This window comes from Canis lupus, chromosome 1 (assembly GCF_003254725.2).
Source record: "Canis lupus dingo isolate Sandy chromosome 1, ASM325472v2, whole genome shotgun sequence".
Classification (NCBI taxonomy): Eukaryota; Metazoa; Chordata; class Mammalia; order Carnivora; family Canidae; genus Canis; species Canis lupus.
The window spans coordinates 22,254,986-22,277,648 of NC_064243.1; the positions used below are offsets into that span (position 1 = coordinate 22,254,986).

Consider the following 22,663-nt stretch of genomic DNA (forward strand, 5'->3'; position numbering starts at 1 on the left):
AATGACTTCAAAAAATTTCAGTTTCCATTCAGATAAAAAAATATCCACACATCTCCAAAGTACCCCAACATATTTTTGACTTAGCCAAACTAACAATATGAAATTTGGCTTTAATAAATCTCCACAGATTACAATGCAAATGTATCTTACAAGGTGAATAAATAAATGTAAATAGTGATTTGATGATTATGTCTCTGTGTCTTTCAAAACTTCCCATTTCACATTTAATATTTAATTAGTCCAATTTTATCCCTTAATACCTCTGGAAACAGACCTTTCAGTCATATTAAGATAGGCTAACATAGTCTTGCCAATTTTCTATGTGGCTTACCTAGGCTTCCCATCTGATTGACTTAGATGCATTATTAAGGACATATGAATATAAATATTTAAAAATATTTGTGTATCTAATGGATGCCTAAATAAATGCATGTGTGTGTTGGGAATAAATGCTATATTTGCATCTGTCACTGCCTAGTGGATGGAAAGAAACAGTGGTGCTGATGGTTATTGACACATTTATGTCAGAATCCCTGTGACTGATGGAAGAGAGAGTACACAAAAGAATTAGAAGAGGTTTCAGAGATGTCCTTATCAAAGTAGCTGGAAATGTTTAAATTGCCAGTGCACTTTTGAAGTGACTTAGAAATGTTACCCTCTACCTAGCTCAAGGACTTTGATAACTACACTCCACAAGCCAAGACAAAAGCCAACATCAATGCTTTGATAGTTAGCCTGCCACAACTACTCAAGTGTGTGCCTTCTTTGTGATGTTCAGAAGTGAGTCTTTGCAAACTCTACAAGTGTCACTAAGTGAGAAAGTAGATATTACATAGATAGAAGATAGTAGCAGTTATTGGAAGAGAAGAGATGTTAGAAAATCTCCAGTCTAACCTGGGTTATTTAGGAGAGGCAAAGGATCCCAGAGTCTTAGATGTGCCAGTGGAGAGAAAAGAAGGTAAGACATAGAGAGAAACAATGTTCCTTACCATACTAACAATAGTCACACTTTATTGTAATGACTTACACGTCCATATTCACCTAGAACTCTAATAAGCCAGGCTCTGTGTCAGTCTTAATCATTACTACATCCCTACACTTAGCATAATGCTTCTCAGAAATGAGTATATCAATCGATGAGTAAATGAATGTCCAGTATTAATCTGGGGAAGGTTCTTTATCTTGCAGAGCCCCACCTTCATCCTTGGAAAATGGGGATAATTGTCACTACCTCTTATAATGTTATCAGAGGAAAATAAAACAATACAATAATGATGCTTACCAGCGATCTTTACACAAAGAAGCACTCATTGCATATTAATGGGATGAGTGAATGCATCCATAAATGAAGCCAACTATAAGGAAAATATGTGTTTCTCTGAAAACTTCCACTATGAGACTGGGAAGAATAAGAAAAGCTTTTGGCATAGCCTCATTGAATGGTTCATTTAGAAAAAAAGAAAGAAAGAGAAAGAAAAAGAAAGAAAGAAAGAAAAAAAGAAGAAAAAGAAGAAAGAAAGAAAAAAGAAAGAAAGAAAGAAAGAAAGAAAGAAAGAAAGAAAGAAAAAGAAAGAGAAAGAAGAAAGAAAGAAAGAAGAAAGAAAGAAAGAAAGAAAGAAAGAAAGAAAGAAAGAAAGAAAATGCATATGAAAACAAAACCCCAGAACTTAAAGACCATTACAAAGCATTTGCGAAAGGGAAAGTCGTGGTTCAAACTATTCCAAAGAACATAATTCTGAAGCAAAGAAAGAGCACAGCCATACCTGACAAAATTCTGACTTCTGCTTCATTTCCCGCTCTTGAGCTGGCTGGATTCCGGGCTAAGCACCGATAGATTCCAATGTCCCCTGGTTGAAGTCTGCTGATCTGCAAGGCTCCAGAGGGCAAGACCACCACCCGGGAGTCTCCTGGGATGGGAGGCAGGTCTTGTTGGTTTTTCTGCCAATGTATGGTTGGCATGGGCTCCCCAATGACGTCACACTTGAGTAGGACCGTGTCCCCCATAAAGCCTGTGACAGAATCTGTCTGGGACAGAAACCTCAGTGGTCCTAGGGGAAAAACAAGAAAGGAAGGATAATCTTTCAGATAAGGAATGATAATCACCAATGAAAATAATTACACCTGTATTCTTCATAGAAGATTGTATTTCATGTTTTGTCAAATTTTATCTCCTTTGCTCTTCCTATCCTACCACGTTATGTGTCTGGCATTACAACAGTTACTGTAGCTTTTTTTTTTTTTTTAAAAAGGATGAAGATATTGCCATTAATCCCTAGAAGCTTATTATTTTGTCATTCTTAGTTCATAAAGCTGCTTTGTAAAATAAACAGAGTACACAGGATCATCCTAATTTTACACACAAGGAAATAAATTGAGGTTCAGAGAAATGGAATTCCACACACACATTCACACAATGCTACAAAGACCTGGTTATTTTATTTTATTTTATTTTATTTTATTTTATTTTTATTTTATTTTATTTTATTTTACTTTATATTTTATTTTATTTTATTTTATTTTATTTTATTTTATTATTTTATTTTATTTTATTATTTTATTTTATTTTATATTTATTATTTTTCAGCAGGCACTAAACTCAGTTGTGGAACTTGAATTCATGACCTAGAGATTAAGAGTCCTGTGCTCTACTGACTGAGCCAGCCAGGCACCCGAAGATCTAGTTCTTCTGAATCCTGGTCCTATGTGCTTCCAATTATAAGGCTTTGGACAAAGAACTATGAAGTTAAGGAGATTCACAAAAGACTGGTGATACGGCATAGCCTCCAGCCATTTCAAGAAAGATGAGTATCATTAACCACCAATTACAATAACAGAGAACACTCTTGTATGGGTGGACTGTTTAAGGTCAATGATTATCAGTATGTTCCATTTACGGTTGTGGAATACTGAGAAAATGAATTAGATTAGCTTATGTTTCTAACCTGGCTGGGCCATCTACTCTGCATGATTCCGCTGGCAACTTGTTTCATTTTTATGGGTGATAATATGGGGTAAGAGCTAACTCAACCCACACAACCACTGTGATGTTCATATACAATTAACTCATGAAAAAGATGCATTCATACGGATGATTAAGCAAATGCAGGGAAAAGAAAAAAAATAACAAAAAGAAAATAATTTGGCCATTACTGAGCATGAGCATGATGAAAAAGAAGTCTCTTACATCATGATGTTGCACATGAGAAGGGTAGAAAATATTTTTATCCTGCCCGCTTGAGCCCCCTTTTTGTGAACAGATAGATATTTATGACCCTAGGGCTTTAACCGAGAAAACATTTTTTAAATAATGACAAACAAACAAATTTGAATGAATTATGCCATCACTGATAGAACATTAGCAATTTTATTTTCTAGAGTTCATTTAATTAAATAATTTTAAATTCCTTGATTCATGTTTCATTCAATACAGTTATACTCCAATATTTTGATTTTCACTTGTATCTTACTGGAATTGTTTTCATTGCATGTGCATTTCATTATAAAACTTAATTCATTCATCATTTTGGGGTTCATCTCAAGGTTTCCTGATCATATTTTATGTTACTGTGATTTTTTTTTAATTTTATAGATTTGTTTTAACTAAGTCAAAATTTCCTAGGTCCGGGATCAAATTTTACCAATAAATCTTCCATGAATATGTAGTCAATAACAAATTCTACTTGTGCTCAGTTTTAACTACTATTAGTTTTATTTTGGGTCTATTAATTCTCACAAACCTAAATTTCATGACAATCTGATAAAAATTGTGTTGGAGTCCAAAGGGGAAAGGCAAGATGACTTAGTTTAAACATCATAATTTAATACGGGAGACAATCATAAATGCTGTAGAAAAGTCTCCTTCCCTAGGTGATAGTGGAATCCCATATCTCTTTCAGATATTAGAATATTTGAGCCACCAGATAACTGAATCTATGAAATAGGAAATTATAGCAATATCATACATGGGATATGTAGATGCTGCCAAAGATGGTTTACCACTCATTATACCTTCGTTCACATTAACAGACCTGCAGATCTATAAATGCAGTATTAAGATTGTTCTTTAGTACAAACGATTAATTCTAGACCATGCAGAACCATTCATACATGGGCAAATATTAATTTATCAATCAAAATTTATCCCACATATAAGGTACTAAAATTATTCATCTGGATCCCCAGTTGAGGCTTTTGAATCTGGATCCATAGACTTGTCTCCACACAACAAATGTATCTACAGGGAGTGCCAGCCACATGCATAATTATATTCTTATTTATTATCCAGAATTAATAACTATGCTAGATTTACCACTGAGTAAAGAACAAAAGGAATCTGTTAACTTGTGTCCTGGCTCATTGTTCAAAGTCCAGGTTCTACACTCTTTGTAATGTAGTGTCTAGAGTCTATTCAAAAGAAGAACACTAATCTACACCTGATTGCTAAAGTATAGATTTAAAGCAAGTATTTAAACAGAGAATGGCTTGTACATACCGCACAAGGCAAAACTGCAATGAGTAGTTGGTCAGATTGTGTGAGGGTTATATAGGACAATAGATTTTCAAACATTTTTTTTTTATTTAATAGTTTTTTTCTTGGTCTCCACATCTCATACTTTATTTTGTAGTCAAGGAAATAAATATGCAAATTATGTTTTATAAAACATAGGTAAGAGTAAAATATTTTGCATAAGTTGATAAAATAACTGGATACTTATATATATATTTAGCTATACAGTCTCGTTTAAGTCATACACATTGGATACAGTTCTCAACACCTATTTTACATCTAAATGTATGTGATATTCCAAAAACTCACTAAGTTCTAGAGAATAAATAAAATAGAATGAAATATTAAATGAAAGAGTATAAGCACACCTTGGAGATATTGTAGGTTCAGTTCTAGAGCACCTCAATAAAGTGAATATTGTAATAAGGCAAGTTAAATGAACTTTTTATTTTCCTGGTTCATATAAAAGTTATGTTTACACTGCATTATCATCTAGTAAGTGTCCAAAAACATTATGCAACATATCTTAATTTGAAAGTATTTTCTTGCCCCAAAGTGCTAAGCATTATCTGGGCTTTCAGCAAGTTGAAATCTTTTTTTGCCGGTAGACGGTCTTGCCTTTCTGTTGATGGCTGCTGACTGATTGGTGGTGGTTGCTGAAGGCTTCGGTGGCTGCAGCAATTTCTTAAAATAAGACAATAATGAAGTTTGTTGCATTGATTGATTGTTCCTTTCATGAACAATTTCTCTGTAGCACGTGATAATATTTGATAAAATTTTACCCACAGTAGAACTTCTTTCAAAACTGGAGTCAGAAAAAAATCAAACCAAACCAAACCAAAAGAAACAAACAAACAAAAAACTGGAGTCAGTCCTCTCAAACTCTGCAGCTGCTCTTTCAACTAAGTTTATGTAATGTCCCAAATTCTTGATTTTCATTTCAATAATTTTCACAGCATCTTCACCCCGAGTAGATTCCATCTCAAAAAACCACTTTCTTTGCTCATCCATAAGAGGTGACTACTCATCTATTCAATTTTTATCAAATTGCAAAAATCAGTCATGGCACCACTTCTAATTCTAGTTCCTTTGTTATTTCCACCACATCTGTAGTTACTTTCTCCACTGAAATCTTGAACCCCTTCAACTCATCCATGAGGGTTGGAATTAACTTATTCCAAACTCCTACTAATGTTGGTATTTTGACCTCTTCCCATGAATCACATACGTGATTAGTGGCATCTAGAATGGTGAACCCCTTCCAGGTTTTTAGCTGACTGCCCTGTTGTGTCAGAGGAGTCACTATCTATGGCAACTATTGCCTTATAAAATGAATTTCTTAAATAAGACTTGAAAGTCAGAATTACTCTCTGGCCTATGGGCTGCAGAATAAATGTTGTGCTAGCAGGCATGAAAACATTAATCTTGCTGTGACTCTCCACCAGAGCTCTTGAGTGACCAGATGCATTGACAAAGAGCAGTAATATTTTGAAATGATTTTTTTCTCTGGGCAGTATGTCTCAACAGTAGGCTTAAAATATTCAGTAAACCATGTTGTAAACGCATGTGTTGTCATCCAGGCTTTGTTGTTCCATTTACAGAGCATAGGCAGGTGGATTTAGCACAATTCTTAAGAGCCCCAGAATTTTCAGAATGGTAAATGAGCCTCGCCTTCAACTTAAATTCATTAGATACAATAGCCCCTAATAAGAGAGTCAGGCTGTCCTTTGAAGCTTGGCCTTCCACTCTCCAGGCATGAAAGTCCTAGATAACATCTTCTTCCAATAGAAGGAAATCTTGTCTACATTGGAAATCTGTTGTCTAGAGTAGCCACCTTCATTAATTATTTTAGCTAGACCTTCTGGATAACTTGCCGCAGCTTTTATATCACCATTTGCTGTTTCTTCTTGAATTTTGATATTATTAACATGGATTCTTTCCTTAAAATCCATTGAACAACCACGGCTAGCTCCAAACTTCTCTTCTGCAGCTTTTTCACCCCTCTCAGCCTTCATAGAATTGAAGAGATTTAGGATCCTGCTTTGTTTTTAGGCTTTGGCTTAAGAGAATGTTGTGGCTGCTGTGAGTATCTATCCAGACCACTAAACTTTCTCTGTATCAGCAGTAAGTCTGTTTCACTTTCTTATCATTTGTATGTTCACAGGAATAGCATGTTTAAATTCCTTCAAGAGCTTTTCCTCCACATTCACAATCTGGTTGATAGTTTGGGGCAAGAGGCCTAGCTTTTGGGTTGTCTTGGCTTCTGATTTACCTTTCTCACTAAGCTTACTAATTTCTAGCTTTTGTTTTAATAGGAGAGATGTATTACTTTTCCTTTTGAACACTTAGAGGCCACTAGAAAGTTATTCATTGGTCTAATTTCAATATTATTGTGTCTCAGGGAACAGGAAGACCCGAAAAGAGGGAAAAATGTGCAGGAATGGCCTGTTGACAGAGCAATCAGAGCACACAGAACATTTATAGATTAAGTTTGCCATCTTATGTGAGTGTGGTTCATGGCACCTCAAAATAATTACAATCATAACATCAAAATCACTGATCATGGATGAGCATCACAAATATAATAATAATGAAAAAAGTTCGAAACACTAGAGGATTGCTGAAATGTGACAGAGACACAAAGTGAACAGATGCTATTGGAGAAATGGGGCCAATGGACTAGTGTGACACAGGTTTGCCACAAACCTTAGATCTGTAAAAAATGCAGTATTTAGGAAGCAAAATAAAGCAAAGTGCAATAAAAAGAGGTATAGCTGAATTCAAGCTGATATTTCCTTTACGTAAACCTCAACTGGAGGTAGAGGAATCATACACATGACATACGATTGTATATCCATAAATTAGACTTAACGGAATTGACCAATATTCCACGTGCTCTTTCAGTATGTGCTCTATGATTATTTCATATTTTAATAAATGAGGTCAGAATTGCATCCTATTTAAAATTTAATGATGTAATAATGTTTGAAAAGTTCAAATTTTGATTTTTTGACACGGTGAGCAATTATAAACATGATCTGCAGCTTTTTCTTTTTGTCTCTGCAAAGCAAACCCAACACATCAAAAAGCAATTGTAAGTTTACAAGGCTCTCTATGGCTTAAATTAACGCTCCCAATATTATGCCGAATTTTAGCAGTCACATCTCCTGGTGGTGTATACGACCCAACAACAGTATTAAAAGAAGAAGTTATAGGCTATCACCATAGTACAATATTTTCAAGGTATGAGTATGAGCACCTAGTAATGAACATTAAACTCACTGTAACTCGTAGAAATGAAGTACAGTATTTTCGGAAGAGCCATTTAATGCTCTAAGGCAATACAAATGATTCCATGCTTCATTCATAGAGAGATCCAAGTTTAATTCTAACTGGATCCTCATGATAAATAGCTTCCTGATCCACAAGAGCTTTTCCTGAAAAAAGTTTGACTCCGACACATCTGATCCATTGTAATCATAGCACAAGTGATCTTCCGGTGTCTACTCTTTTCTCACAGTAATATATTCCAAATATAGTAAAAGATCGGTGTTCCTAAATCACCAAAGTTTTTGCTTCACTTAAGAAACTCCAATGTCCCCAGTTTTTTCTAGTATTGTCTTGTACCCTAGATGCTGATACCCGAGAATCTAGCACAAGGCACTTTCCAGGCCCATCTGCCACAATTCCTACGAAATAATTATTGGATCTCTTGAACTGGTCTGCTCCCTAAACCTGCTTTCTCTTAACTGTATTTCTCATGTCTCCTCTAAAGAGGGAAATATCTACATATTAAAACTGTAGTTATTCTTAAGGTACTGACTCAAAAAAAAAAGAAAAAAAAACTTTTTTCTCAAATCTTGCTTCCTGGAAATCATCTCAGTATCTTTGGAATTTTTATAGCACCGGTAACTTATAAATAATATGACAAAGCCAATTATATCACTAGAAGGCTGAAAGATGTTTATATGTTTGTATATGTGGAGTTTTGGGGCAGGGCAAGTGGTATCTTATGTCTCCAGAATATATCAAATATCTACTGAAAGAAAATACACAAATATTTGTTGAGGTTCTAGGTGACTCTAAATGTTTAAAAAGAGCACTGAAACCTCTAAACATTGATAATTGCATTTGAGTGTTGGCTCTATCACAGTCTAACATACTCAGTGGCAGTCTGGGACGGTAAAGAAGGAAACATGGATGTCAGATTATCTGGGGTCCCTTCTCTGCTTCACCAGTTAACCAGCTGGATGGCTTCAGGTAAGGTCCCAGTTTTTATCATTTGCACTATTATAAGTACCTTTAGAAATCACCTCACTCAATCCTCACAACAGACCTGTAAGTGTCACTGTCTCTCCTTCACAGATGGAACTAGAATAGGAACAAAACTCATTCAAAGGTTTACCGTAGTAGGGTTGTTTGTTTTAGTACTGAATTATTGTACTTCTCAAAACATCTTATTTCCCCAACCCATGGAAATGTCTCAAGAGGCGTTTCTTCTATAGATCAGTACCCCCGTACTCCTCAACCCCCAGGAAGCTGCACAGTGCTGGACACACTGTGTGGCTGAGTAAGCACATTGTGCCTTGGATTGAATTCTTACAGACAAACGTCAGCCTAAAATATGGCACTACTAAAAATTGCATATGAGCTTTCTTTTTCTTTTTTGTTTAATAAATTTATTTTGAGGCCTTTCACTGTTAGCCTTGGAGGAAAGGCCGTTTCCAAGAATAAACTGCAGTCAAAGTTCTTACCCCCGTACTTAGTCTGACCCAGGATGTATGGCAGCTTTCAGTCTACCAACATCTGAATTCCTTGCAAGTGTCCCCTACCAGTCACCTTGCAGGTTCACACAACTAACAAGGACCAGCACGCACTTCTGGAGGGATTAGTTTGGGAACTGTTAAAAGGAAAGAACATATTGCTTTGTATTTGGAAAAGTCAGACATGTATGGCTCCACTTTATCTCCTGTCCCAGAAATTATAAACCCAGACCCTTATAATTCAAGTTTTATAAGTTCCTAATAGTCAGAAAACGTGCCTGGGCTTCGGGATCAGAAATTTTATTGATGTCAACTCTCCTAATTATAATTGCACAGTAAGTATTAAGTGCTGTTAGCAAGAGATAGACAACCATTACGCAAGTACCATGGATAAATGGGTCTCACCCTGTTTATTTTGATTTTTGTAAAAGATCCTTCAGTTATTCTTTAGTACTGGTTTTAATAGTAAAAGAATTCATTAAGGGCCCATTTATATATGTTACTTTTTTGATGCTGCTCGAGGCCTGTTAAAGAGCCATAACCACAATTCTTTCCCAGAACATTTACGACCTACCCATGCAAGGAAGAGTGAAGGTTTTGCTCTTTTAAGCTCTTCACTAACACAGCCCTTGAACACCCGGGACTTAACAGTGCCCAGTGCCATACCAGAATTCTCAGTTCCTTGGAGAGGCAACTCCCCTAAGCCTAGATAGAACCAGTCATCTCTAGTTGTCTCCTTTGAAGCACTCACTTCAACTGTTATTAATTAACGCTGGCATTGATTTAACAGCCATCTTCCTGGCTAATCTGTAAAACTCCACAAATGTAAGGCTAGGTCTATTGCATTCTGCACTCAGACTTAGCACAGTGCATGGCATATCATTGTCCATCAAATAGTTGTTGAATGAAAAAATGTATTACCCATAAGATATTTGGTTTAGGCAAATATCCCAGGGTCTAAACATTGCAGAGTCTAGGAAGGATAGCAATGGTTAGGTTGGCAAAATGATAGGGAGAAACTAGGTATTTCTTCAGGGGATGTGAAAAAGAGCAAAGACTGATGTACATACGGGAAGTCAAACCATGAAGGCTTTCATTTGAAAGATTGGGGTAGGGGGGTTGGACTGACTGACTACGCTTAGTGCATCCATCCATGAACATTTTAACCAACTAACGTAAGTTTATATTGTCAATGGGTGATATCCATTCTGAATGAAATTTCCCCATCCTCCCTTGCTTCCAAATCACTGCCCCTGGAAGGAAGTTACCAGTGGTTTGGGGGCAAGCCCCTGCCCAGCCTCTGCCTGAGCAAGGGCTGCAGCCATCAGTCAGGTTCCAGCCAATACCTATTTCCTCAGGAGTTAGGCACAACCCAAACTGCTGGCTGTCACGGAGGCAGTAGAAATGTTAATAGCAAAAGCAGCAAACATTTTTCATTTAGGCTTTTCCTTTGTGATGCTAAAAAAGTGAGGTAAAATATCACCATGGCAATGAATGAAAAGCTGTTAAATCTGCAGGGACATCAAAAGTGTTAGGCTCCCAGAATTAAAATAATGAGAACAATAGTCTCTCTGGACCCTTCCACCCGTGTATATACACACTACACAGACTATGAGAAACCTTTCCATCAGATCCAGAGAGTCAGAAAGTTTGAATATCTTAGCTGTGCACTTTCATTCATTGAATTCTAAACTACTTTGGCTTTTAAGCAAACGTAGAAATAAAGCATTTCACAGTCCAGGTTTATGCCAAGACTCTCTGCCTCTAGGGAGGCCCCCATCCACGTGCACACCCTTAGACTAGGCCTATTCCTTTTTAAAAATTCTAATCTGAAAATGGCACATTCTTCTGCTTTGCCCTCTAGCCTCTTTGGCAGACTATCAGGATCCCCATCTCCTCCTATGGAAGGTCTAATTATTAAGTAATTAAAATGCATTTAATAAAAAGAGACTTATCAATTGGGGGACAGACTTTAGGGCTGGAAACATGCCTCACTTTTAAATATTCAACAATGTGGTGATATTCTACACCTGCCAGAAAGCTGCTGTAAATGCTTTGTTTGCTCCAAATTAAAGCCTTGAGGCTATGTCCCTTCAAAGCCTGGACCTTGTTTGCCCTCGTTTAATTCACAAATTAGCTGACGGGAAGAGAATAAAGGTAATCCAAAGAGAAGTTCTCTAGATTTGGTCCTTTTCAGAAGCCAGAAGACCAATAAAGGATTCTTAGAATTTGTTATAGCATATTTCCGCCAGCATGTCCCTCTGAGAGTTATCATTTCCCTTTTTTTTTTTTTTTTTTTTGGATTTTTGTTTTAGCTTCATTCTCATTGGCAAAATTGCCAATAGATAGTTGGCAAAAGAGCAGTTGCTCAAAGGTGGCAATGCAAAACAAATCTAGTGAGTATGTCCGGTGGGTGCCAGCCATACTCTCCCAATGTATGATTTTATAAGAAACATCCATGTGGCTAATTAGTTGAACCTCAGAAGGATGGATGAAACAGAAGTATGAAATGAAAAGGAAAATCATATACTCAAGAATGGCAGCACACAATAAACTCATCCCCTAGGCCAAAAGTAGTCAGAGACATGTCATCAAAGAAATGTTTCTCAGAATCACCTTTGGGGTCTGTTCACTATAAATGTTCTGAAGGACTGGTACTTTTCCCAATCCTTAAAGACCAATTAGACATAAGGCTTGGGACCAGGTGGTCATTTGGGGTATCCTATATCTATGAGTGATCAAGAGCCAGTTTGAATGCTGATCTATCATAATCTCACCAAGCAGCCTTGCTGGACTCTTGGTCTTCAAATCCATGGAGTAATTCAGGAGTCTCCAAACCATTCTTTTAAGTAACATAGCTAGGGCCTCTGATAGCCTGCATGGTGCCTTTATAAGTACTGGGAAGGAGTGATCTTTGAAGAGATGAAATTTTAAAAGGTGCTCCATAGGATCGGCCAGCTATCCAGAGCTGGATTTCAGCTCCACACCTCAACTCTTCTCTAAAGACTGTTACCAGATATGAATTACACCATGTGCCATCGGCCTTGCTCCTGCTGATTTCATTATCCACAATCAGACAAGCATGATTCAGCCCCTCCAAGTCTTTTGTTAACTTCAACATCAAAAGAGGTAGATTCTGGAAGCACTCATCTAGGTAGCATTAATAGCTTTTCCTTCATTCATCTGAGTTATTATAGAACATCTATTTCCCAGCACAAGATTAAATAATGAAGAAAGCTTTACCACCTTTTCCTCAAACTTGCATGTTATTGTCTTCTTGAATATAGATCCTCCATAAAACCTAATCAAATTATATTGAATATCAATGTCATTATTGTACCTGAAGTTTAGAATAGAATCCATTTTAACAGAAAAAGTTATATAGCAATCCCTGTATAGTGGCAGCTGCCTTTCCTCTTAGCCTTACTGTCATATCTCTGATGACTGAAACTGGTCATTACCCGTATGGATGTGTTATGCCAAGTGGAAACTCATATTTATGGTGAAGATCAATTAGGAGTTGTTTGCTTATTTTATTTTATTATAGGATTTTCATATGGCATTTTAACGGGATTTTTTTTTAATGGATCAACTTCCAATATAGAAGTGTTTGTTAGAAATCAAAAACTGAAAATACAGTTGACTCTTCAACAATGCAGGGGTTAAAGGATGCCATTCCTCCTGTGCAGTCAAAAATCCAAATATGATGTTGGCTTCCCAAAAACTTAACTACTAATAGCTTACTGTTGCCTGAGAGCCTGATCAATAACATGAACTCCTGGGATCCCTGGGTGGCGCAGCGGTTTGGCGCCTGCCTTTGGCCCAGGGCGCAATCCTGGATACCCGGGATCGAATCCCACTTCGGGCTCCCGGTGCATGGAGCCTGCTTCTCCCTCTGCCTGTGTCTCTGCCTCTCTCTCTCTCTCTCTCTCTCTCTCTCTCTGTGTGACTATCATAAATAAATAAAAATTAAAAAAAAACATGAACTGTCAATTAACAAATACCTTGTATATGTATCATCTATTGTATTCTTACAATAAACTAGAGAAAAGAAATTGTTATTAAGAAAATCATAAGGAAAGTGCTGTAAAGTACTGACCTGCTTTTTTTTTTTTTAATTCTGCATGTAAAAAAAAAAAAAAAAGAAGAAGAAAAAGAAAAATATCTGCATGTAAGTGGACCTGTGCAGTTCAAACCTGTGTTGTTCAGGGTCAAATGTATAAACAAAAATGATATAGCACTTTAGCCTATTAATGTTGCAAAGATTTCAAAATGATGACTACCAATGCTTCCGAAAGTAGCATTTTATAAATTGATATACTACCACTGAAAAATAATTTGGCAATGTGCATTATAACAATTCAATCCAATAACTCTGCTTCTAGGAATCTATCTATAAATATATGAAGAAAAAAGTTAGATATATAAAATAATTCAGTACATCATTATTTAAAACAGTGAATGATAGATAACGGAATAATTGTACAACTGATGATTGCTTAGGCAAAATATTGCATATCCACTCTACTAAAAATTATACAACCATGTAAAATTATATTAATACATATTCTTAAAAGTGAGAGAAAATTATTTGTCCTTTTTTCTAAAATAAGCGTATCTTAAATATGCAAGAGGAGATTTTGCTAATGATTCTAATGCTCTGTTCAGTGTATTAAATTCAATTGCAAACAAGTCTTCAAGAACATATTGATTTCATGAAAAGATATTTCCCTCCACAGGCTTTGACCATAACTTTATATTCATTCTCTACTCTGTAGGTAAAATCCTTATTATAAAACCTGAGATTGGTTTGTAATCAATAGTAATAAGTAATTTTACAGAACTCAGGCTTAGGCTTTTCATCAAGCTTAAATCTCATTATGCGTGGCTAATGAATGGTCACAACATGCATGAAAGTCAGTTATGAATGTGGCTTATATTTGTTGGGCCTACTTATAAATTGTACTTAATTCAAAGCAAGCAAGTCATTCAAAAAACAAAAAAGCAAACTTTTAAAGTTGTATGATATTTTGTTTTACATCATGTCATTGTTCCCATCCCTTCCTTACTTTGCCTAGGTTCTCCTGATAGCTCTGCCATGAGCCGCTTCCACCACTGATGATATCACCTCATGGAATTTTCTAAATTATTCATTTCTTCACTCAGTGTGATGATTAATTTTACATATGAACCTGGCTGGGCCACAGGGTAATAGCATATTTGGTTAAAAGATAATCTGAGTGTATCTCTGACGATGTTTCTGGATAAGTTAACATTTGAATCAGCAGACTGAGTAAAACTGCCCTCCTCAACGTGAGTGGGCCTCATGCAATCCACTGAAGGTCTGGATAGAGCAAAAAGGCAGAATCAAAGAGGATTTGCTCTCTGCCTGTCTTCAAGCTGAACATCAGTTTCCTCGTGCCTTTCAATGGAGACTCAGGAAAGGAACTTATACCATCTGCTCTGCTGGTTCCCAGATTTTTTTGGACGCAAACTGAAACACACATCATTTGCTCTCCCAGGTCCCTAGTTTGCTAAGTGCAAGTCCTTGGACTTCTCAGCCTCCTTAATCACACAAGCCAACTCCTTACAATAAACAAATAGTTGACCCTTGAAAAACATGGGGGTTCAGGGCACCAGCCACCCCCTCACATAATCAAAAATTCATGTATAAATTTGGACTCCTCCAACACTTACCTAATAGTCTACTGTTATCAAAAGCCTTACCAATAACTAAGCAGGTAACTAACATGTATCTTATGTTATATGGATCATATACTATAGTCTTACAATAAAGGAAGCTGTAGAAAAGAAAATGTTATTAAGAAAGTCATAAGGAAAAGAAAATACATTTATAGTACTGCACTGCATTTATTTAAAAAAAATCCAGGCATAAATAGACCAATAGAGTTCAAATCTGTGATGTTCAAAAGTCATATATCCTACTGGTTCTGTTTCTCCAGAAAGCTCAGGCTAATATAATCTGTCAACATTCACTGGACTCGTAATGTGTGGCAGGCATCATCCTAATTGCCTAAGGCTTACAATGACAAAATTAACAATGAATACTAGCTTCTTGCCCCAAACAGCTCACAGTCTGGTAGGAAAAGCAAATACGCAAGGACAATACTATATAAATACACTGCGTTATGGGAGCAGAGATGAAAGAACCCTTAGCGATGTCTGTTGGAAAGGGAATAATAAGCAAAGAGCTCCAGAAATGGTGGAACGTGGCTGGGTCTTGAATAATGAAATGGGTTTTCAACAGGTACCGAAGATCCAAAAGGACATTCTCAATAGAAGAACTATGTGGGGAAAAAACACAACAAAACAAAAAGCCTGAAGACTACAAGAGATGGTAAATAATTCAGTAAATAATGGAAAAATACTAAGGCATCTGTATAATTGCTTTGTTTTTCTACCATATATGAGAGCTTGGTATTAAAGAGAGCTTCTTTAATTTTATCATAGGTCATGTGTGTTTGACTACAGAAGTACTATGAACTCCATGAGGGCTAAATCAGTAACTCCTATGTCTTAGTATTACTTCCGTGGTACACGCAGCACTCAATAAACATCGACTAATCTCCATGTTAATGAGGGAAAAAAATTAATATCATATTTGTGCTATATTAACATGTTATGTTACGTGACAAATTATTCTATTTTATACTTCTGTTAATATACAGTTACTATTTGGGTAATAATTCACTCTTCCAGATTTTGGAAATTCAGAGGAGAGAAATGAGATTCACGTTCAGCATATTTCATGAGTGAAACATGACAAAGCCCCAATTAATAGTGAATAAGCAGAACAACTCAGCAAGAGATTATCCTATCAGTTTCAAAGGTTATTAAAAGAAGAATTTTTTGGATTATGATTGTTTCAAACTTTCAATTGAGCATATTATCCAAAGTATTAAATTACCTTCTATTTATCAATCTAGTAACCCAAATGCTTATTTTATTAGTATCCAAATGCTTATTTTGTTAGTATCATTTATTGAGTGCGTACTAGACACAGTATTAGGTATAGTAATACAAAGCATAGCCTTTATGTGTCTATATAACACAGGGTCTTATTGACGTTCTCTGGCAATATATTTATTCTCTGTTTGGTAGGACCACTCTCAGTAAAAATGATTTTTTTTCTCTCAAAAATAAGTAGCTGAGTCCTATATTTAGAAATTGTAGACAGAGACCAAAGAAAGGAGAAACCAAAATGGAATAAGCTTTCAAGTAGGCAGCAAAGAAAGTAGTGTTAGCTCATTACCTTTATTTCAGTACATAATTGATTAAAATTAAATTGATAATGGCTAAGATTCACATCAAACATATCAAAATGATTCATTTTTTATCTCATAATTTAGTATCTTTGTTTTTCCTCCCCATCAAATCCATCAGTAACATGAGAATCAAGAAACCTCAGCAAAAAATAATAATTCAGATTAAAGACTTCTGGTAAATTTATGCAATTTTCATTTTGATTTGGAAGTACCTCCTGGTAGAAAATTGGAGCTGATGAAATGACTTTGCATGCTGGGCATTTGCTCAATGAAAATACAAAGCCAGAGTATTTCACCTTAACTGCTGAACTTTTGTGGTTTTCTACCTCTTGTACTGAGATCCTGAGCAAATAAAAGCTTTTCAAAGAATTACCAAAATTTTTGGTAGCTTGGCTCAAAGTCCCCAAATATATCCATTATAATGAGTCATTCAAAACGAAGAACACAAAAAGATGTTTGACACCTACATTCATAGTTCGGGATGTGTCTCAAGAGTCACCTGCATTAAAGTCCACTACAAGGGTCTGGAATCTTCATTTATTCAGACTCTTCTGTTTTGTACTTACTCCCCAGCAATCATTTGGCTGTAGGAGAATTTCAGTAAATGAGAGAATGATAAACCACCCTTCCTGAAAATCTCCTTGTCCCAAATGTACATATGTTACTTGGACTAAGGAGAAAGATGAAAAAAAGGGGCAAGCCTGAACAGTTACAGACATGTTTCCCCCTGATTCTAAGAGGGCCAGAAGTAGGGTACAGGTGTGTGTGGTAGGAAACAAATTATTCCTCCAGAATAGCTTTAAGTGTCGAGGATTAGCATACTTGAACAGTTTTTATAGAATCAGCAGCGATATTTTTTCTAAGTTTGTTTATTGATCTTACCAGATCTTATGAGCTACGTAAATAGAAGCATTAAAGTGTTAAGAAGTATGTCTTTAAAAAGCAAAACAAAACACATGGTTCTTTAATACAACAAGAGTTTTGAGGAGCCTGGCAGATTAGCCTGGAAATGTAGGCAGGGGTAGATAATTCAGATACCTTACACCATCTCAATTTTATTTCAACTGCATTGAGAAATAATTAAAAGATTGTGAGCAATGTAAACACAATACATGGTTGGATTTGCATTCTTTGAAGATTGTCCCGGCTGTTGTGCAGAGAATATTTGTAGGATGTGGTGTGTTAGAAGGCAAGGACGTAACAGGAATCTTAGAACCTAACAGTAGTCTGCATGAAAGAAAATATGGCTTGTGTTGGGAAAGGCGGAGCCCACATGCAGTCTCCAGGCCACACCCAACTGTGTAAGAATGGTCCTAGGACCTTGGACACTTCCTTACCAAGAGATAAAGAGCCAAACCCCTTGTATGGAGTTTACAGCCAGGAATGAGGATAGCTTTCTCTGTCTCAGGCTCAAGGAGTGCTCCTCTGCTTACATGCGTATATCAGTGGCCCTCAGGTACGCTTGCAGCTTTGTATATTGAAGACTCCACAGAGGAGGGATTAGGGTCCTGCTGCTGTGCAGAAGGTGTGCAAGTAGGCCACTTGCCCTGTCTCAGCTGCCAGGGGACCCACAAGCCCTCTATTGGAGCTGACCTTACTCTGTCTCTTCTCTATGTGAGCAAAACATTGTTCTAACTAAGCAGCACTTGACCATGTTTTTTTCCTTGGCCCCTCTGATACCAAGGTGCAGCGGGCTCAAGTGTCCGGAGGCCTCCATGGGGACCAGTAACTGGTGCACAGTGCTCTGCTCCACAGCTTGGGCAAGTGAGGTGACAATGAAAATGGAGAAAACAATGAGGTACATTCTGAAGCATATTTAAAAGGACCCGTTGAAGGCTGAATGTGGTCTGTGAAGGAAAGGGATAAATCAAGAATGCGCCCAGATTTGATCAAATATTTAGGTTGTGATCTAAAGGATTTTGTTTGGGTTAAATTGGGTCAAATGTGTTAGTTTAAAGGGAAGTAACAACAACAACAACAAAATACTTAAATAAGAGCTGTGGTACTGGGGTGCCTGGGTGGCTCAGTGACTGAGCATCTGCTTTTGGCTCAGGGTGTGATCCTGTGGTCCTAGGATCGAGCCTCAGTCCCGTATCAGGCTCTCTGTAGGGAGCCTGCTTCCCTCTCTGCTTGTGTCTCTGCCTGTGTCTGTGTGTCTCATGAATAAATAAATAAAATCTTAAAAAAAATATGGTATAAAATCTGAACAAGAATAAGAGATCAGCTAAGTTACTGGATCTAAGTCTAGTAATCTCAAAAATGAAAGGACTAGAAAATGTGATCATCAAAGTTCTTTGCATATATAAAATTATATAATCCTGTGATTCTATCTTTAAACAACGTAATATGTGGCCAGACCTTACATTCATCCACCAACGTTTAACCAAAGTAATCTCATTAACACACTAGAAACCATTAACTATTGGAGATATTGAGGCAAAATAAACATTTCTCATTACTGCCCTAATGGAACTGCCAATCTAGTAGAAGATGTAGCACTCATCAGGCGTTTACCACGAATACTCCAAACGGAGGGCCTAAACATAAGCTTGGAGATTTGTGGTTGAGAGAAGCCAAAAAAATTTGCCCAAAGTTGCAAAAATCCCCGTAAATTTGAATTACTCTTTTATTCCTCCATTTATAATCACAAATGAGCAATATTATGACTTACTGAGGCTTTTCGTTAATTTAGAATCATTTACCCTAATTTATTTTGGCTCTGTAGATCAAACTCTTATTCTTAACGGCTATCTAAAATACTATTATTTTAAAGTCATATAACTTTCAAAAGAGAGAAGATCAAAAGTGTAAGTTCAAAACAGCTAGATTTATCCTAAATTTTGCCAAGTTCTTTCATATCACTTTGAATTTTACTTTCTTTGAAGTAAACTCTTTTTATGTATGTTACTCTTTTGGCCTCAGCATTTTGAATTTGTGACAGTCTTTAGAATGATTTACAGATACTTCTACATCAGAATGGTGCCTGAGACACTTAGTGGCATTTTACTGTAATCTCCATCTATCCTTTCCAAAATATGCTATTGAACTGATTCTTAGATCTAGAGCCATCTAGTAAGATGCCATGAAGTCCAAGAATCTGATGTCACCATGAATGATGTATGAGACTCATCTTTAAGGCAATGTCTTATCGTAAATTTACCAAGAATTACTTTATATAGCTTAAATTTGAGGATCTCAAAACATTGCATTAGTTCCCAAATTTCTTATTACACATGAACCATAGGGAATATATTTTTCTTGAGTTTATGAGATCATTCACTCCCTATCTTTATTTTCTTTAATTCTCCTTTAACAACCGTATGTCCTATCTTAACTGGTCTTCACACGGAGGTTCTGAACACGGCTTTGTACTTTCCCATCTACCTCTTCAGTTTTGTCACCTTCTACTTCTGATCACCTGTCTGATTTCTTTACCTTTTCACACTTCACGAGGGATGAACTTTGGCTAAATTTGTTTACTCTTGTATCTTCAGTGTCTGATACTTAGTAGGCACTCAATAAATATTTGTTGAATGCTCAAGTATCTGAACCCAACTCAACTTTCTAGATCCAAAACAAAACTATTTTTTCCCCTTTCTTCACTGGTATCACTGAATTTATTCTCAGCAGCACATATTGGTAATGATCAACTATTTATTGTTATCATATTTTCGTGCATCCCTTCTTATACCAATTAAATTTCAGATTGCTCAAGAATACATATATGACTCTATTTTGTGTGTGTGTGAACATTCATGGTACACAGTCATACGTAGTGAAGACATTGGATAGTACCCTTGTTTTAAGTCTGATCACACTGAGGAATGGTTATTTTTGCTTTGCCTATTTAGTTAAAGGGCCATCAATTAAGGAAATTGTAAAATAGTTGATTTCAGTTGATTTATTTCATTTTAAAATTTTGATGACTGGTCCTTTCCATTACTCAGTATTTTGGTGGTGACTTCAATTTGTGGGGAAATCTCATTATTATGGTGTAGAACTTATAACTTGTAATAATTTAGTACCTAAAGAATTAAATTCTCTTTCTCTTTCTCTCATCTATTTATCTATCAAACTTTAAGGAATTGGATTATCTTTGAAACAGCATCAAGAAAAGGTTTGTAAGCGACTTAATTGTGGAAACAAGATTTATAGTACTGTCTATTTTTTTTTTTTAAGTGGCCACTGCTGATTCTGAAATGTAGGTTTTGGTATACTTTCTAACCCACTTATCAATCCCTGCTTTATACCGATGGCTTTGATGCCAATGTCTAAATACCCTTTCACAATTATTCTATAAACTTCTCAAAAGTAAGAATAAGACTTCAATTCCTTTGTATTTTCTTCTGCTTAGCACAGCGTCTTTGTAGTATGTGCTGAATTGCTCTTGGTCAATCAATTATTGAAAGCCTGATCTTTCATTTGTCCTACTTCTATAGTCTTTCTATCCTCTAATAATTATCTACCATCATCTCCAGAATTTTTAAGTGGTTTCAGGAAAGGGAGTATGAAGATAAACCAATCTTAGACTCATCACTTAAATTTGGAAAAGGCTTTAGAGCCCACATAAATCCAATAATTTCATTTTATGGAAAAAATATGTGAATATACAAAATTATTCATATTAATATTTGATACAAAAATGCAAAATTGAATATACAAAATTAGTATTTTTACTCCACACCAATTATTTTTTTCCCAATTTTTATTAGAGGTTCTCTACAGCTAAGTTCATGTCTATATCTGATTTACTGACATACCTATGTGTATATGTGTATTTATGTACATGCTTAATAAACTACAATGTTTGTGTAGGTGTGTGCCTATATATGTATGTTACATAGACACAGATACACGTATAGAGAGGTGTGTATATACTTACATACACACAACCATAGTCAAATATACACATATATCCCTCTATATTACATGTGAGTTTCTACATACATATGCACATTTACTTCACATAAATTCCTGCAAAAATATAAGTTAATCATTGAAATAAGCAGAGAATTAATTGGGAAAAGGAATCATATTATGATAGCACACTGTTCTTAATTGTTACAAATCAATTCTGTCTTAGATACCTGAAATGACTAAGTTATTTCTTCATTAATATATATGTATTTTCCCTTTAAAAAACACTTTCCATACGTGTTTCTTCCCACTAATTTTTCGAGTTATCAGAACTAAAATCTAAAAAGATTAGCTGACTCCAATTTTAGAGAAATGGCAACAGTCTTATAAATCATAAACTTGTCCATAATACAGATTTTTAATATGATTCGAACTCATGAGAGAAGATGCCTTATTATTCACACCAAGCTGAACTGCTAATTTTCAGAGACAAATGCACCTGTGGAAAAAGAAATCATATCTTTAAATTGTATTATCCACTGACAAGACCACATACTGTTCTGTCCTTGTTGTTAATGCAGAAATCAGAGGGTGTAAATCTCTTCATTTTCCTGTCAGCACTTCTGGCCAGGGTGTTAATGGCCTGCAGCCAGGAAGTTGTATAGGCTTCCAGCCAATCAGCAATGAAACCATTTAATCGGCTTTTCAAACAGGAAGCACAAGTTGGGGAGGTGGGGGAGCTCGGTGCTAATGCATTTAGATGAAAACATATTTTAAAACTGCAATTAAGACAAGGCACAAGAAGTCTTCATCCTTTGTGATACAAAGTGGGTAGAAAATGTTTCATTTATTAAGTGAAAGGCTAATTTTATTGATTGAAAATATATTATCAGCATCTTAACAGATTTGTTTTCCAAGGCTAACCCCAGTCTTCCCCTGCCAAGATGAAAGGAGTCTCATTCTTCAGAGAGAAGCAGCAGAAAGGTCTCCTGCTTGGAAAAACCAACACATCTAAGGGCAGATGGTTTGGACTGGTACAGAGGCTGTAAACTGTCTAATTCAGAGATAAATTGGATTGAACAGTCATGACCACATTAATAATGGCCACTAACAGTTGGAGGAGCTATACAATGAAGTTTTGGAAATGCATCTTTTGACATTCTTGGAGAAAAAAAAAAAAATTAGAAAGTTGAGACAAACAATTGCCTAAAACATCTTGGGAGAGACATTCCCTGGTAGCCACAAGGATT

The 22,663-nt window shown here is 36.0% G+C and overlaps 1 protein-coding gene across 5 annotated transcripts in view; it reads right to left on the reverse strand.

Annotated features, from left to right (window-relative positions):
- Positions 1-22,663, reverse strand: part of DCC (DCC netrin 1 receptor) — a 1,086,886-nt gene that overhangs the window by 586,341 nt on the left and 477,882 nt on the right. For all 5 annotated transcript variants that reach the window (XM_035700550.2, XM_035700549.2, XM_025422244.3 and 2 more), the window contains one exon: positions 1,764-2,048. In XM_035700550.2, the coding sequence (XP_035556443.1) occupies positions 1,764-2,048 (285 nt within the window). The remainder of the gene's footprint in view (positions 1-1,763; positions 2,049-22,663) is intronic.